Source organism: Cornus florida, unplaced genomic scaffold, assembly GCF_030987335.1.
Source record: "Cornus florida cultivar Cherokee Brave unplaced genomic scaffold, ASM3098733v1 CherokeeBrave_3.0.0_Hap2_Chr11, whole genome shotgun sequence".
Taxonomy (NCBI): Eukaryota; Viridiplantae; Streptophyta; class Magnoliopsida; order Cornales; family Cornaceae; genus Cornus; species Cornus florida.
In genome coordinates this window covers 101,747,385-101,764,149 of record NW_026775581.1, presented here as the reverse complement: position 1 = coordinate 101,764,149, position 16,765 = coordinate 101,747,385, and the positions used below count along the sequence as shown (strand labels likewise).

The 16,765-nt window shown below is 41.9% G+C and overlaps 4 protein-coding genes across 4 annotated transcripts; all 4 read left to right on the top strand.

The window, feature by feature from the left end:
* The first annotated feature begins 496 nt into the window (after window positions 1-496).
* LOC132281706 (exocyst complex component EXO70B1-like) lies at window positions 497-2,692 on the top strand. Its single transcript, XM_059783380.1, has 2 exons — window positions 497-1,968; window positions 2,074-2,692. The coding sequence occupies exons 1-2, from the start codon at window positions 659-661 to the stop codon at window positions 2,405-2,407; spliced, it is 1,644 nt and encodes a 547-aa protein (XP_059639363.1). The 5' UTR covers window positions 497-658; the 3' UTR covers window positions 2,408-2,692.
* Window positions 2,693-3,232: 540 nt separating this feature from the next.
* Window positions 3,233-4,813, top strand: LOC132281704 (exocyst complex component EXO70A1-like). Its single transcript, XM_059783379.1, has one exon. It carries the CDS (start codon window positions 3,233-3,235, stop codon window positions 4,811-4,813), a length of 1,581 nt encoding a protein of 526 aa, XP_059639362.1.
* Window positions 4,814-5,987: 1,174 nt separating this feature from the next.
* Window positions 5,988-7,706, top strand: LOC132281703 (exocyst complex component EXO70A1-like). The gene has a single exon (XM_059783378.1). It carries the CDS (start codon window positions 5,988-5,990, stop codon window positions 7,704-7,706), a length of 1,719 nt encoding a protein of 572 aa, XP_059639361.1.
* A 2,278-nt stretch (window positions 7,707-9,984) lies between these two features.
* Window positions 9,985-10,773, top strand: LOC132281702 (exocyst complex component EXO70C1-like). The gene has a single exon (XM_059783377.1). The coding sequence runs from the start codon at window positions 9,985-9,987 to the stop codon at window positions 10,771-10,773; it is 789 nt and encodes a 262-aa protein (XP_059639360.1).
* Window positions 10,774-16,765: the final 5,992 nt, after the last annotated feature.

Here is a 16,765-nt window from a genome sequence, read left to right as displayed (position 1 = left end):
GATTAATCACTATTTAATATTTTATTATTATTTTTATATGTTTTTTTACACATTCGCACTTTCCTTTAAGGCCATTCATTAAAAAAAAAAATGCAGTTAATAACAAGCATGTGGTCTGTGGCGATTTCAATTGCTATCCAAATCGTGGGCTCCGCCTTTTGCTACTACCATACTTCCCTGCCTCCTAAGCAATTCTTACGTTGATATAGCAAAAAAAACACACGTTTTGGCCTTAATAGCTATCCAAATCGCTCGAGATGGCTAAACTTCTACTTTCGTAATCTTGGTATGTCTTGTTGTCTGGCTACTCACAGCAATCTGATGAGTAATATTGTCCTTTAGGCGACAAATTTCCACAAGGCCACAAGTTACCAATGTTTGACTTACTATTCTTTGTTTTGTCTCTGTCTGTCTGTCTCTCTCTCCCTCCCCCACCATTGAATATCAAAACGCGTCGGTCGATAAGGTTTTGTGAAAAAACTGTTTTAGTGTTATTTTGTGGTTGTTGTTTCATTTGGAATTTCATACCCAAGTCCTTCCATACATGAAATTTAACAAGTTCACTACCCTTTAAGGCTCTATAGTTGGTTCTTAATGACTCCCAATTTCTTCAAAGTCTCTGAATATTGTCTTAAATCCCCCTTGCTCTTAAATTCCCATGGATGCTTCATTGCCTCCAATGAAACTGCAAGAAAACGGTGATGGGGCATTCAAATCCGCTGGGGAGATCATCCTGCAATGGGAGTCAAGAGGGGCAAGAAAGGAACACCTCTTTGGAGGCAGCCGCCAAGAAATTGATGAATACTTGCAAGCAGTGTATGAGATTCAACGATCAATATCGAGCTCCATGTCTGAAGATCAAAGCAGAGCCAAAAACTTCATGAGTATTGCCATGGCTCGGTTAATGGAAGAGTTTCATGTCGTTTTAATCAGCCCCAAGAGTTCAATAGGAACCCATTGGTTACCCGGTACAAGTTCTCTTTATTGGAGTTCAATGAGTACAGTCTGTGAGTTACAAGACTATCATCATCAACTGAATGAAGAATCCATCCGTGATCTCAGGAATATTGCAGAGATGATGAACTCTGCCGGATATCTTCATGTGTGCGTTCAGGTTTATGTAAGTGTTTGGAAGTCTTTCATGGACAAAAGTTTTCAACGGTTTGGCATTGAGCATATAAGCATTGCTGGTGTCAAAAGGATTCTTTGGGAAGAATTGGAGCTTAAAATCAGACGATGGATGCAAGCAGCTAATTGTCTCCACATTTTCTTTGCAAGGGAGAAGCAACTCCGTGAGCAAATCTTTGAAGGTATTGCAGACGAAACGTGTTTTATGGAAATGTTTAAAGAGCATGCAATTCTGTTGGTGTTGCTCAACTTTGCACAAGTTGTGAGTAGTGTTAGTCCCCGTCCTGAGCAGTTGTTCAGGATTTTAGACCTCTACACTACACTGTCGGATCTTTCGCCTGAAATCTATGCTGTTTTCAACTCAAAATCACTGGAGTCTATCCGTATTCAGGCTGCTGAAACACACATTCAAGTTGCTGAAGCAGCAAGAGGGATGCTGTCAGAATTTGAGAATGCGGTGCTTCATGAGGTGTTAAAGGTTCTTGCGCCTGAGGGGACAATTCACTCCTTGGCCAGATATGTAATGAATTGTATGATCCTTATGGCGTCTACTTACAGGAAAACTCTAACTGAATTGATTGTGTCGAAGCCCTCAATAGGTTTGAGCTATTCTGGTGAAATGATGATTAATATGGAATTTGTGGAACTTGATTGGCATACTCCGTTGGCACTCCATTTTATTTGGATAATTGTGGTTTTACAATTCAATTTGGAGGGCAAGTCCAAGGGTTATAAAGACGCCTCTCTGGCACATTTGTTCATGATGAACAATGTTTACTACATTGTTCAGAAAATCAATGGGTGCAGAGAATTGCGAGAGATGACGGGAGACAATTTTCTGTAGAAGTTATCAGAAAAAGTCCAGCGCGACGCAAGTAAGTATGTGACATTAACCTGGGATAGGGTGTTGTACCAATTGGACTGCAAGGCACTAAAAGCGGGGTAGTGTTTATATTTTGGAGAGAATAGTTTGAAAGGTAAGCTAAAGAGATTCTATGCCATGTTTGAAAGAGCTCACGAGACTCAAGCGAAATGGTTGGTTTTGGATTTGCAGCAGCGGGAGGAGCTTCATCTATCCATATTGAACAAGTTGATTCCGAGTTACAAGTCATTTATGGATCGGTTGCATGGAATGTATGGAAAAAGATCAGATAAATACATCAAGTACACGGTTGAGGATCTAGAGAATGCAATCTCGGATTTCTTCGAGGGTCATCCAGTATCCAAGAAATTGAGGACATCTCAATCGAAAGGGAAGAAATGTGGAATAATTCCATGAGTTGGAAGCCAAGACACAATCTTTCAGTTTCCTAGAACTGTGTTTCGGTCAGTGTTGCTTTCAGGAACTCTGTATTTTTAGAACTACCAGTCAGTCGATTAGAAAAATCATCGAAATGGAAAGATCAGGTAAAGCCGTCAGGATGACTGAACCCCCATAGTTTAATCCTTTTGTATAGAAGCATGTTGTTTGTTTTGTTGCTGTGGTGTATATTTGTATCATCAGTAGCTCAGTTCAGTTCAATATTTATACATTTTGAAGGAGTTGATGTCCCGCTATTCATTATGAGGATTGTGCTTGAATTGTTGAATTTAAATAGGCTGCTAGTGAGTTGAAAATTAAGACCAAAGTGAGCTTCTTCATTATTTTTTATTTTTATCCTTACGTAATAGAATGATCAAAAGAGCTCAATAAAATAGTTTTATGCAAATCAAGGAACTCAAGAAGATAGTTTTATGCACATTTATGTAACTAATAAAAACCCAAACCCCTGTTACAATGAAGTATGAGAGGACAATTTTTTTTTGTCTTCTCCTTTACTTTTTTCAGTACACTTGGGTTTATTCGTTCATTATTTGTCCACTTCGCTGATAAATTTCCACCAAAGGCGTTGATAACACCAAACCATTTTAATAATCATCCTCGTTACATCTGATCAAATACTTTTGTTCTTTTATCAATTAATTTTCGATCAAGTTCAAAATCCCATTCAGCATAATCTTTTTAAATTGTAATGTAAGCTGTGTGTATATGTGTTTCTCTCTTCTGTTCTAATATCTTAAAATCAGTCATACTATACTGTTATGCTCCATGTTGTCGGCATCCATGTCTCATCAGAGGCAAGAGAATGATGGTCACAGAGATGGTAAGTACGTATTTGAAAGCCATTCTCTTTCTGCCCTCAAGGCAGAGTTCCAAACTATGTTAACGGATGGCATGACGAGTCGAATAGAAACCCACTCGCTTGCTGAATATCATTCAAGTGGTTCGACTTCTTCGAGTTCATTAAGCACTAGTTGTGAATTACTACAAGATGATCACACACCGAGTAAGGAATCCATCAATGCTCTCAGGAGTATCGCGGATAGGATGTTCTCGGCAGGACATGTCGATGATTGCATTCAGGTGTATGCAAGTGCTCGAAAATCATTCATGGACATGATTTTTCAACGGCTTGGTATCGACAAACTGAGCACTGTTGATGTCAAAAGGATGGAGTGGCAGTCATTGGAGAGAGAGATACAACAGTGGATACAAGCAGCTAGTGCTTGTGTTCAAGTTCTCTTTCCCAGAGAGAAGCAACTCTGTGAGCAGATTTTTGAAGGTCAAGAAGCGGGATTAGATGATGCTTGTTTTTTTGAAACGGTTAAAGATCATGCGATTCTCTTATTCAACTTTGCAGGAGTTGTAAGTGTTGGGCGCAAATCAATGGAGAAATTGTTCAAGATTTTAGACCTCTACGATGCACTGTCAGGTTTTTGGCCAAATATTTCTGTTGTTTTCAAGTCAGAATCAATGGTCTCAATTAGAGTTCAGGTCTCTGATACACTGACTCAGCTTGAAGAGGCAGTAAGAGGGATTCTCTCTGAATTTGAGAATACAGTCCTTGGAGAGAGAACCATTCCGGTTGTGGGAGATCAGCCAATCAGCACCATGACTATTTATGTGATGAAATGTATGACGCTTATGATCTCTAAATACAAGCTGACTCTATTTAAATTGATTGTATCAAAGCCAGAGTTGAAACAAGATGGAGGAGACTTGATGATGATGTCTGATATAGAATTAATGGAAAACGAGGGTCGAACTCCTCTGGCCATCCATTTGGCTTGGATCATTGTGGCTCTACGAAACAATTTGGCAGGCAAGTCCAAGCACTATGCAGATGCTTCTCTGGCTCATGTGTTCATGATGAACAATGTCCACTACATTGTTCAGAAAATTAACGAGTCGTTGGAATTGAGAGAAATGGTGGGAGAACATCTTTTGGAGAAATTAAGAGGACAGATTCAGCAGGATGCAAGTAAGTATGAGATATCAACTTGGAACAGGGTGATGCAGATTTTGGACACTACGGAACTAGTGCGTGCAGGCAATTGGAAATTCAGTTTTAAAAGAGACGACAAAGCGAAGCTCAAGAAATTTTATGTTATGTTTGAAGGTGCTCATCAGACCCAAGCGATATGGTTGGTACCTGATCCACATCTCCAGGAGGAGCTTCGCAAGTCCATTTTAAAAAAGTTGACTCCAACTTACAAGTCATTTCTTGATGAGTTCCGCAGATTGCATGGAATAGATTCAGAGAAATACATCAAGTACTCAATTGAGGATTTGGAAAGATTTGTTTTTGATTTTTTCAGAGGGCGTCAAGTATCCAAGCAATTGACGAGATCTCAACAAAATTAAGGGTAAAATGTTTAAAGGAAACCTTTCATGTAATCTTTCGATTTCTTGGAGAATAGGATTTATTGAAAGTTACTTATAAATGGTAATAATTCAAGTGCTATGCAAGTTGTATAAGTATATATATATATATATATATATATATATATATAATCCACCATTTCTGGCAGCTCCTGGAAACTCCCTCAATCCACACTCTGCTTCATTATCCCATAAATTAATTCCATTCCACCACTATTACTCTTCCTATAAGACTTTCTCGTGGGCTTTAAACTCATTAAACCGTCCAAGTCTGTCCACTAAAATTAAATTATTTGAACAGACAAATTTAAGTAAATGAGTCGGTCATAGATAAAAAGTGGGTACCCATACCCATCTTATCCCACTTATATTGTGCAAATAATCTTTATATTAAAAAGATGTGGTGGTTTGGAACAGATTGACTCGTTTTAACCCGCAATGAGTTACTGCCCCATCCATATCTAACCCATTCAAAACCCCGCCCCAACCCACCCCTACTTGAAAGAAAGTAAAAACCAAATTACAACTCTATTCCCTTCTTTCTTAGTATCTCCTTCCTTTCTCCTCCATTGGATGAAACAAATGGAGAAAAAAATAGTATCCATTTTTTAAGAATGTCAATTTCAAATTTTCTTCTCTTGCAAAGTCGGTTCACCAACTTACAAAGTCGGTTGTCCTGGTCTTCAACATTCTAGAGATAGACAGCAGGAAAGAGTGTAAGTCACCATCAACGAAAAGAAGAAAATGTGTACCAGCAGGTAGTACTGAATTTTCTTCATTTCGCTCTGACGGAAGGGATTGGAACACGGGCTAAGGACCATTACCAACCAACCACCCATTTCGATCCTTGGGCAATTATTGCTTGGGTCGGTTGTGTTGGTCTTCAACATAGAAAGCAAGAAAGAGAAGAAGAGAAATATTTGTATTGAGAGATGGTGAGAACTTTCTAAAAAGAGAGAGACGGTCATAATTTCAACACCAACAATTATTAGATGGAGAAAGTGCTCTTAGCTCTGTGTCCTCTACCGCTAAGATAAACAAGTCTACGAAACTACTTTTAGCATTCTTTATTGTCAGTTTCCTTTGAATTTTGTATTCAAGCTCACTATCCTTCTTATACAAACTACTCCAAATATTTTGAGCTTCATTCTCAAAAATGGAACTGCCAGAAAACTATAGCAGGGAATTTGAATCTGCCGTGGAGAGGATCCGGGACTCCATCTTTGAGTGCGACCATGATCAAATTGATCAATACTTGCAAGCCGTTGATGAGATTCAACGATCAATGGGGTTCATGAAAGACGACAACCTAAGCAGAGCTAACAAGATGATGCAAATCGCCGTGGCTCGGCTCAAGGAAGAGTTCAGGAACATATTAATCAGCAACGTCTGTTCAATTGAAACGGATTCGCTTAGTTATCCTCCTGATTATTTGGCTTATTCGACTTCATTAAGTACCGAATACATAAAAGATGATCCACCACTGAGTAAGGAATCCATCTCTGGTCTACGGAGTATTTCGGAGAGAATGAGCTACGCAGGCTATATTGGCGACTGCATTCAGGTGTACGTGGATGTTCGGAAGTCTTTCATGGATACAAATTTTCAACGGCTTGGTCTCGAAAAACTTGGTACTGGCAAAATCAAAAGGTTGGATTGGGAAATCTTAGCTGCCAAGATTGTGAGATGGATACAAGCAGCTCAGGTTTGTGTCCAATTTCTCTTTGCGAGGGAGAAGCAACTCTGTAAGCAGATCTTTGAAGGTCTTGGAAGTGGTGGAGAAGATGATGAATGTTTTACGAGAACGGTCAAAGATCATGCAATTGTGTTCCTCAACTTTGCAGAGAGCGTGGCAGTCATTCGTCCATCGCCAGAGAAATTGTTCAAGGTATTAGACCTCTACAATGAACTTTCCCAACTTTTGCCTGAAATAAGAGATGTTATTTTCAGGTCGGAATCATTTCTCCAGATTCGAGTTCAGGCCACCGAGACAGTGTCCGGACTTGCAGAGGCAGCAAGAGGGATTCTAACGAAATTTGAGAACGATGTGCTCCGCGAACTGTCAGAAATTCCAGTTCCCGGAGGGTCAACTCACCCCTTGACTAAATACGTGATGCATTATATAATCAGAATGATTTCTGATTATAAGCAAAACCTTATTGAACTGGTCATACCAATGCCTTCACCAAGTTTGACATGCTCTGGTGATATGGATTTGGTGAAACTTGCAGGCCAAACACCGTTGGCATTCCGTTTGTCTTGGATCATTGTAGTTCTGCAGTTCAAACTGGATGGCAAATCCAAGCACTATGAAGATGAGTCCTTGGGTCATTTGTTCATGATGAACAACATCCACCACATTGTTCAGAAAATCAACGATTTCACAGAATTGCAGGAGATGGTGGGAAATAGTTTTGTAGAGAAGCTAGCAGAAAAAGTTCAGCACGCCATGGAAGATTATCAGATATCAACTTGGAACAAGATCTTGTTCCCTTTGGACCTTGTTGCACCGAATGCTGATTGGCGTTTTCTTTTTGGGCGGGATACTTCGATGGTGGCGCTCAAGAGTTTCTATGCTATGTTTGAACGTGCTCACGAGACCCAAGCAGAATGGCTGGTACCAGATCTGCGGCTCCGGGAGGCGATTCGCCGTAGCATATTGAATAGGTTGATTCCAAGTTACAAGTTGATGCTGGATAAAATGGATGTGTCGAAGAATAACAAGTTAATTCGGCACAGAATGGATGCGATGCATAGAGAGAATTTACAGAAATACATCAAGTTCTCAGTTGAGGATATTGAGAGTGCAATTTCGGATTTCTTCAAAGGCCATTCTGTGTGGGATCAATTGACAGAAATACATCAAATACACTAGTTAGAACCAAGGAGTACCTCTAGTTTATGAACTTTCGGAGAGTCACTAGTCAAATTATATTCTTTAGATCAGAAAAGCTCAACAATTGCGTAGGTAAATCTAATTAATAAATACGAAATAAAATTTTCATTTCGTTATATCTTTTACAAATTTTACCTATAAATTTCAAGGCATCCCGGCAGGCACATCCGGGTGCACAGCATTTTACTTCTTGCACCATGTAGAACCTTTGGCATCTTGCTATGATTGATTGATCCGTTTGAAACCAAATCTTTCTAAATTTGGGATTTGAAAAAGAAAAAGGAAATGAAAGAATTCACAATGAAATATCAATTTTCAGTTGGCAACAAATTCGCTTCAATGAAACCCTCTTACCCATGGCATCAACAAAATTCTCATTCGAAAATGGAAGCATCACCAAAATTTACAAAAAAAAAAGAATCACCAAAATTTACAAAAAAATAAAACAGAATCACCAAAATAGAAAAAGACATCAAAGAGTGGAAGAATAGTAACCGAGAGCAGAGATGATCACCAGTTAAAAAAAAATGAGTCGTCACCGAAAAAAAGTAGACATTAGTAGAAGAACAGTATCAAGATTACCAAATATATATATACATATATTTATATATTCTCTGTATCTGTTTTTTTCCCACAATTTTTCTCAAAACTACGTAGTTACACATTTGATTTATCAAACCCAGAACAACTTGGAACACAACTAAATATGCATAACTCTTTATATATTTTTCTTTTACTTTTATTTTTTATGTAATGGAATGATAGGTATTTCACTCTAATGTCATCAAAGGAACTCAATAGAATAGTTTTATGCACATCTATTTCAATAATCCCAATTATTTGGTGTCAGTTATACATATTTTTATTGTCAATTTACTCTATTTTAGACCATAATATCAATTAAATCACAGTTGACTGACTATTCTTTGCTTTATCTGACTCTCTCTCCAACCAACCCCAACCAATTTATATGACAAAATGCATCAATCAATAAAGTTTTGTGAAGGTCCACACTACTCTTTAGGTTCTGTAGCTCGCTCTACACGATTCTGAATTTATTCGAAGTCTGAATATTTTCTTAAATCCCACTTGTTCTTTCAATTCCCATGGCCGATGCTTCATCGCCTCCAATGGAGCTGCAAGAAAACCCTGATGGGGCATTCAAATCCGCCGTAGATATACTCTTGCAATGGGAATCAATTGGTCTGAATATTGTCTTAAAAGACCCAACTTGCTCTCCAAATTCCATGGATGCTGCATCACCTCCAATGGAACTGCAAGGAATCGCTGCTAGGGCATTCAAATCCGCTGTGGAGATAATCTTGCAATGGGAATCAAGAGGGGCAAGAAAAGAACATCTCTTTGGGGGCGACCGCCAAGAAATTGACGAATACTTGCAAGCCGTGTATGAGATTCAGCGATCAACATCGAGCTCCATCTCTGAAGATCAAAGCAGAGCCAATAACTTCATGGATATTGCCATGGCTCGGTTAACAGAAGAGTTTCATGTCATTTTAATCAGCCCCAAAATTTCAGTTGGAACCCATTGGTTAACCAGTACAAGTTCGCTTTACTCGAGTACTTCACTAAGTACTATAGTCTCTGAGTTACAAGACGATCCACAACTGAATAAAGAGTCCATCCATGATCTCAGGACTATTGCGGAGATGATGAGCTCTGCTGGATATCTTCATCTGGGCATTCAGGTTTATGTAAATGATTGGAAGTCTTTCATGGACACTTGTTTTCAACGACTTGGCTTTGAGCATGTAGGCACGGGTGACGCCAAAAGGTTAGGAAGTCTTTGATTGGCGCATAAAATCAGACAATGGATGGAAGCTGCTAATTGTTTCCGAATTCTCTTTGTGAGAGAGAAGCAACTCCGCGAGCAAATCTTTGGAGGTTTTTCAGATGAAACACGTTTTATGGAAATGTTTAAAGACCATGCAATTATGTTGCTCAACTTTGCACAAGTTGTGAGTAGTGTTAGTTCCCGATCACCGGAGAAGTTGTTCCCAATTTTAGACGTCTACAATACTCCGTCAGAATTTTTGCCTGATATTTATGCTGTTTTGAGGTCAAAATCATTGGAGTCTATCCGTATTCAGGGCGCTGAAACACTGTTTCAAGTTGCAGAGGCAGCAAGAAGGATGCTGTCAGAATTTGAGAATGCCGTGCTTCATGAGCTGTTAAACGTCCCAGTTCCTCAGGGGACGATTCACTCCTTAACCGAAACGTAATGAATTGTATGATTCGTATGGCGTCTACTTACAGGAAAACTCTAGTTGAATTGATTGTGTCAAAACCCTCAATAGGTTCACACTATTCTGGAGACACAATGATTAGTGATATGGAATCCGTGGAACTTGATAGAAATACTCCATTGGAAATCCATTTTATTTGGATCACTGTAGTTTTACGATTCAATTTGGAGGGCAAGTCCAAGGGTTATGAAAATGTCTCCCTGGCACATTTGTTCATGATGAACAATGCTTACTACATTATTCAGAAAATCAAAGGGAGCACAGAATTGCGAGAGCTAATAGGAGACTATTTTGTGGAGAAGATAATACAAAGAGTCCAGCACGAGGAAAGTAACTATTTGACATCAACCTGGGATAGGGTGTTGTACCCATTGGAGTTTAAGGCACTACAAGCGGGGTGGAGGGGCTTGTACCCAATGGAATATAAGGCGATACAAGTGGAGTGGATTAGCACATATTTTACAGAGTATACAGTGAGGCATAGTCTACTGATATTCCATGCCATGTTTGAAAGAGCCCATGAGACACAAGCGAAATGGTTGGTTTTGGATTTGCAGCTGCGGGAGGAGCTTCATCTGTCCATATTGAAGAAGTTGATTCCGATTTACAGATCATTTATGGATCAATTGCATGAAAGGTATGGAAAACAATTCGAGAAATACATCAAGTACTCGGTTGAGGATCTAGAGACTGCAGTCTCAGATTTCTTCAAGGGTCATCCAGTATCCAAGCAATTGAGGACATCTCAATCAAAATGGTGGAAATGTGGAATAATTCCATGAGTAAGAAGCGCGGACACAATCTTTCCATTTTCTGGAACTGTATTTCAATCATTTTCGCTTTCAGGCGCTCTGGGTTCTGAAAATCCCAGACAATAAATAGGAACTTGGAAGAACTCAAGGAAATGGGAAGATCAGGTAAAGATGTCCGGATTACCGAACCTCACAATTCAAACCTTCTAGCCTGGAAGAATGTTCTTTGAATTGTTGCTATGGTGTGTAATACCCCTAAATTTCTGTAATTTATTTAATTATTTTAATTATATTTTAATTTAATTATTTGGCTATTTGTTTATGTGCTTTTATATTTAATTGTGTGTTTAATTGATTAATTGTTTTATTTAAATGTTTTAATTGAGTTAACTAAATTAATTTATGTTGGCTAATTGTATGTGCATTTTTATTTGCTTCCATGTGATGTGTTTGGGTGATTGAATTGTTTTTAAATGTTTAATTGTATTAGTTAAATGATTTGTTTATTTTATTTTTATCTTAAGGATTTGGGTTATAGACCATGGACCAACTAGATGAGAATTAGACTATTTGAGTGGGATCCTAAATGGGTTGAATAGTGACCCAAGGGGATTAGTAATTATATATATATAATGAGGTGTGTGTGTGTGAGGAGGCCCTGGATGACATGGGCCAGGTCCGACTCGCAAAACACAACCTTCAGTCCGAACAGCTGGGTCAGCCCATAGAAAGATACTGCCATATGGGCCGAGCGGGAGTAAGCCCATCAAGGGTGACCAGGGCTTACAGAGGAATAGGCCCAGGTCCAGCAATTAGTAAATATCTTGTAAATATCTTGTAAATATCTGGTAAGTATCTATAAATAGGAGTAGGAATGAAGAGGAGAGGGATCTTTATTCGGGTTGAGGTGTAAGAATTCTAGAGAGAGAAAGAATAGAAAGAGTTTCTTGCATCTTCAATTGGCGCCGTCTGTGGGAAACGCATGAAAGTTTGGTTGATCAATGAGGAGTATCGAATGGATTCAAACCAATTCGGTTGATCGAGACTCGATCTTGCGGATTTGAATCCAGATCTGAGCGATTGTGACCTACTCTGGAGGAATTACGATTCTTGAAGCTTTGGCAGGAGTGACTTCAGATCTACGCAACCACGAGTTGCTCGATTGTGGCAGGATCTGACGGATTTAGAGTTCAGACAATTCAGATCTTGTAAACAGTGAGCATAATTCGGAGAATTAGAAGCCAGATCTAAAAATTCCTACTCACGAAGCTCAGATCTACTCGCGAACTTGAGATTAATGCCTTTACTCCGTTCGGGAATAATGATAGGTGAAAGCTCCAATCCGATGGAGGCTGTCCAGCAAACAAAGCTTGAAGAGTTGATGAACTTGATTGAAGCTCTCAGAAAAGAAAATGCAGAATTGAAAGCTGGATTGCAGCATCGGCAAATACCCGCAGTTTCGCATCCGCTTCCGGTCGGAGAAGGAGGTGTTCCATCTAGTATCGCGCATCAAGGCGATCAGAACGAGAACAATCAGTCAGCTCACCACCGTGATGAAAGGATGATGGACAATTCGCCGCCAAATGTTCGTCGAGTTGAAGATCACGAAGGCTCGACTCACGTTGATCCGCAGCGGGAAAGGTTTGACCGAGAGGAAGTGATGGAGGTAGATCGCCGTCGAGTAGCGTCGCCTTGGCAGAGAGAGTTCATAGAGGAACGGTCGTTCGATCCGTCTTACCGGCCCTCCATGGTTACTGTCACTCATCACGGTTCGGAGGGCAGAACCGTAACTCACAGAGCTACCGCTGGACTCCAGAGAGAGAATGAAGCTCTCCGATCCGCAGCTCGGACGGTGGATTCACCATTCACCGACGAGATCTTGAGTGCGCCGCATCCAAGGAAGTTTGCTATGCCAGTCTTTATTCTGTTTGACGGAACAACCGATCCGATCGATCATGTGTATCATATCCAGTTGAAAATGGCCCTGAATACGGAAAACGACTCTTTAATGTGCAAATGCTTCCCTACAAGCCTGGCCGGACCGGTGCTCAGCTGGTTCAAAAACTTGCCTAGGAGCTCCATTGGCAGTTTCAGGGACCTGTGCGATCGGTTCATAAGCCAGTACTATGGGAACAAACGCCCGCCGAAGGACATCTCGAGCCTGTTCACGATGCGGCAACACAAGGATGAACGGCTCCAGGCCTTTCTTACCAGGTTTAATCTCACTAAGAGTATGGTAATCGAATGCCATCCTTCTACGGCAGTTCAAGCCTTCAAGTTAGCCATGACACGCGGAACTCCGTTTCACACCAGTCTGGTAGTGAATACGCCAGCTACCATGGATGAACTCAATGAGAGAGCCGATGGCTTTGTGCGCCTCGAAGAAGAGGAGGCAGCTAATGCTCGGACAACGTCGCTTGTGTCGACCGAGGAAAAGTCCAAGGCAAAGATCAGGCAGAAGCAGGCTCAGCCGCAACGTCAGACCACTTGGAAGGCCGAAAAAAGGTCCAGGGAGGAAGAGTTGATTACTCCGCTGAAGGTCACTCTGGCGAGGTTGTATCAGGAGAACAAGGACAAGTTTCATCCACCACTGCCAATTAGACAACCCCTCGAACAGAGGGATCAAACTAAGCATTGTGCTTTTCATTCTGATTTCGGACATCAGACTAACGAATGCAGGAACCTGAGGAGGCAAGTGGAGATGTTGATAGCTAGAGGGGAGTTTGCGAGTTATGTTCAAGGCTCGGCGATGGAGCAGAATCGACCAGTGGAACAAATAAAAAGGAGTCATAAACAAAGCTCCCACAATTCGCAACCAGTTCGTATAATCAATGCTATCCATGGTCGACCCGAGCCTAGTGAAGAGTCAGATGAGCTGCTACGGGTGCGCCTGCGGCAGGCGCAGATGAAGAAAAGGGTCGGCAATGTGACCACTCTACACCAACAGAGCCCGTCAATGCAGATAAAGTTCGACTGGACAGACCTGCAGCGTGTTCAACTGCCTCATGACGACCCGTTGGTAGTCAGTTTGACAGTGGCAGATTGCTTGGTGCGCAGAGTTCTGATCGATCCTGGGAGCAGTGCGAATGTTATGCCGAGGGACACATTTGACAGGCTCGACATTAAACCAGAGAGGCTCAAGCCCACCGGAAATCCCTTATTAGGGTTCGATGGGAAGAGGGTGGAGCCCGTCGGGATGGTGGAAGTAGAAGTTCAAGCTGCAGAGCGAGCTCTTATGGAAACTTTTGTGGTTGTGGAAATTCACCCCTCGTATAATCTCCTGATGGGAAGAGGATGGATTCACAGAGTCCGAGGTGTACCCTCAACTCTGCATCAGGTCATGAGGTGCCTCGGGCCCGATGGAGATAAAGTGATAGACATTCGGGGGGATCAGGTCGCAGCCAAAGAGTGTTATTCCGTCACACTAAAGCATGCAGGGAAAGGAAAGGCGCCCGTCCGGTCGACAAGCCCCAGATAGCAATTACAGGAACCTCCACTCGAGCAGAATAGGGTGGAGGAGTCAGCCGACTTGACCGAGGAGCCCCTTCTGGATGTGCAGATCGATCAGTCCAGGCCAGAACGAACTACCAGAGTGGGTATAAGACTGACCAGAGAAGAGCAGCAAGAGCTAGTGGATTTCTTGTCCCACAATGTCGACGTATTTGCATGGAGTCACCTCGACATGCCTGGAATTAGTCCTTCCGTCTCCTGTCATTCCCTGAATGTCAATCCTAATTTCAAACCAGTGAAACAGAAGCAGCGAAGATTTGCTCCAGAACGTAATCAGATCATAACGGAAGAAGTTGATAGGCTGCTTGATGCGGGATTTATCAGAGAGGTGCACTACCCTGAGTGGTTGTCCAACGTCGTTGTGGTGCAGAAGAAAAATGGGAAATGGCGCGTATGCATTGATTTCACCAATTTAAACAAAGCCTGTCCGAAGGACAGCTTCCCGTTGCCTAAGATTGATCAAATGGTGGATGCCACCACGGGGTATGAGCGTTTAACCTTTCTGGACGCATATTCAGGTTATAATCAGATTCCTATGGACCCCGCAGATGAAGAAAAAACTTCTTTTGTCACCGAGCGAGGAACATACTGCTACAAAGTTATGCCTTTTGGATTAAAGAATGCGGGAGCAACTTATCAACGACTTGTCAACAAAGTTTTTAAGAATCAAATGGGTAAGACTGTCGAAGCCTATATTGATGATATGGTGGTAAAGAGTAGGAAAAAGGATGATCATCTGAAGCATCTGCAAGAGGTATTTGATGTACTAAAGCGATATGGGATGAGGCTCAATCCGACCAAGTGCTCGTTCGGTGTGAGTTCCGGGCAGTTTCTGGGACACGTGGTCAACCGCAGGGGCATCGAAGTTAGCCCCGCTCAAGCAGAGGCTTTGATTAAGAATGCCGAGCCAAAGACGATCAGAGAGGTGCAAGCCCTAACAGGACGAATAGCTGCATTAAGTCGATTTATTTCAAAGTTGTCAGACCACTGCAAACCATTCTTTGACACGATTCGGAGCCATGGAAGGCAGGTCTGGGGGGATGAGCAACGACAGGCATTGACTCATTTGAAGCAATATATGCAGAATCCACCAGTCCTGTCAGCCCCAGAACCGGAAGAAAAGTTATTTCTATATCTTGGAGTATCTGGTGTCGCGACGAGTGCCGTTCTGATTCGTTGCAAGGAAGGGGTGCAATACCCGGTATTTTATGTAAGCAAAACACTGATGGAGGCAGAAAAAAGATACTCAAAGGCCGAACGAGTGGTACTTGCACTTGTAAATGCAAAAAGAAAGTTAAGGCATTATTTTGAATCCCACCCCATAGCTGTTCTAACAACTTTCCCAATCAGAACGCTCATGCACAAGCCAGAGCTCTCGGGCAGAATGACAAAGTGGGCCATAGAGTTGAGTTCATTTGACATAACGTACGAGCCGAGAACAGCTATTAAAGGGCAAGCGGTGGCCGATTTCCTACTAGAATGTGATGCCGAAGATACGGAAGAGGACCTTAGAAGCGGCTCTTGGAAACTTTTTGTGGATGGCTCCTCTAACCAGATGGGGGCTGGGATTGGGATCAAACTGCAAACCCCAGAGGGTACTTCCTTGAGCCAAGCACTCAGACTTGAGTTCCGAGCCACCAATAATGAAGCGGAATACGAGGCGTTGCTAAATGGATTAAAGTTGGCCAGAGAGCTACAGATCAAAAGTTTGACAGTGTATAGTGACTCGCAGCTGATTGTTCGGCAGGTAAATGGTGAGTACGCAACCAAGGATGACATGATGGGGGCATATCGTTCTGCCGTTCTGCGTAGAGCCCAGGACTTTGCAAAGATTGAATTCATACAGTTGCCGAGGGAACAGAATGCAGATGCAGACCGTTTAGCATGCAGTGCTTCGAGTTGCGGTGAAACTTTGGCGAGGGTGATTCCAGTGGGAATAGTGACCCAGCCGTCCATTTTCGAAGAACCGATGGACTCGGACCCTTGGCAAGTCAACGTCATACCGTATGAACCGAGTTGGATTGACCCAATCGTTACCTATATTCGAGATGGCGTTTTGCCTATGCAAAGGGATGAAGCTAGGAAACTCAAAAAGAATGCTGCCAAGTACGCCATCGTGCGGAACCAGCTGTACAGAAGGTCCTATTCTGGCCCGTACTTGAAATGTGTCACCCCCGCGGAGTCGCAGCAGGTATTGCGAGCTATTCATGAGGGTGTGTGTGGTAATCATTCTGGGGGAAGATCGTTAGCGCATAAAGCAATGACACAAGGGTATTTCTGGCCAAACATGTCAAGAGATGCGGAGGAGTTCTCTCGAAGGTGCGATAAGTGCCAACGATATGGACCAATGATCCACCAACCACCTGAGGAATTGCACGTAATGGCCTCGCCGTGGCCTTTCGCGCAATGGGGGATGGATGTGGTCGGTCCTCTGCCAACTGCAAGAGCTCAGAACAAGTATGTGTTACTGGCCACGGATTATTTCACTAAATGGGTGGAGGCAGAACCGTAT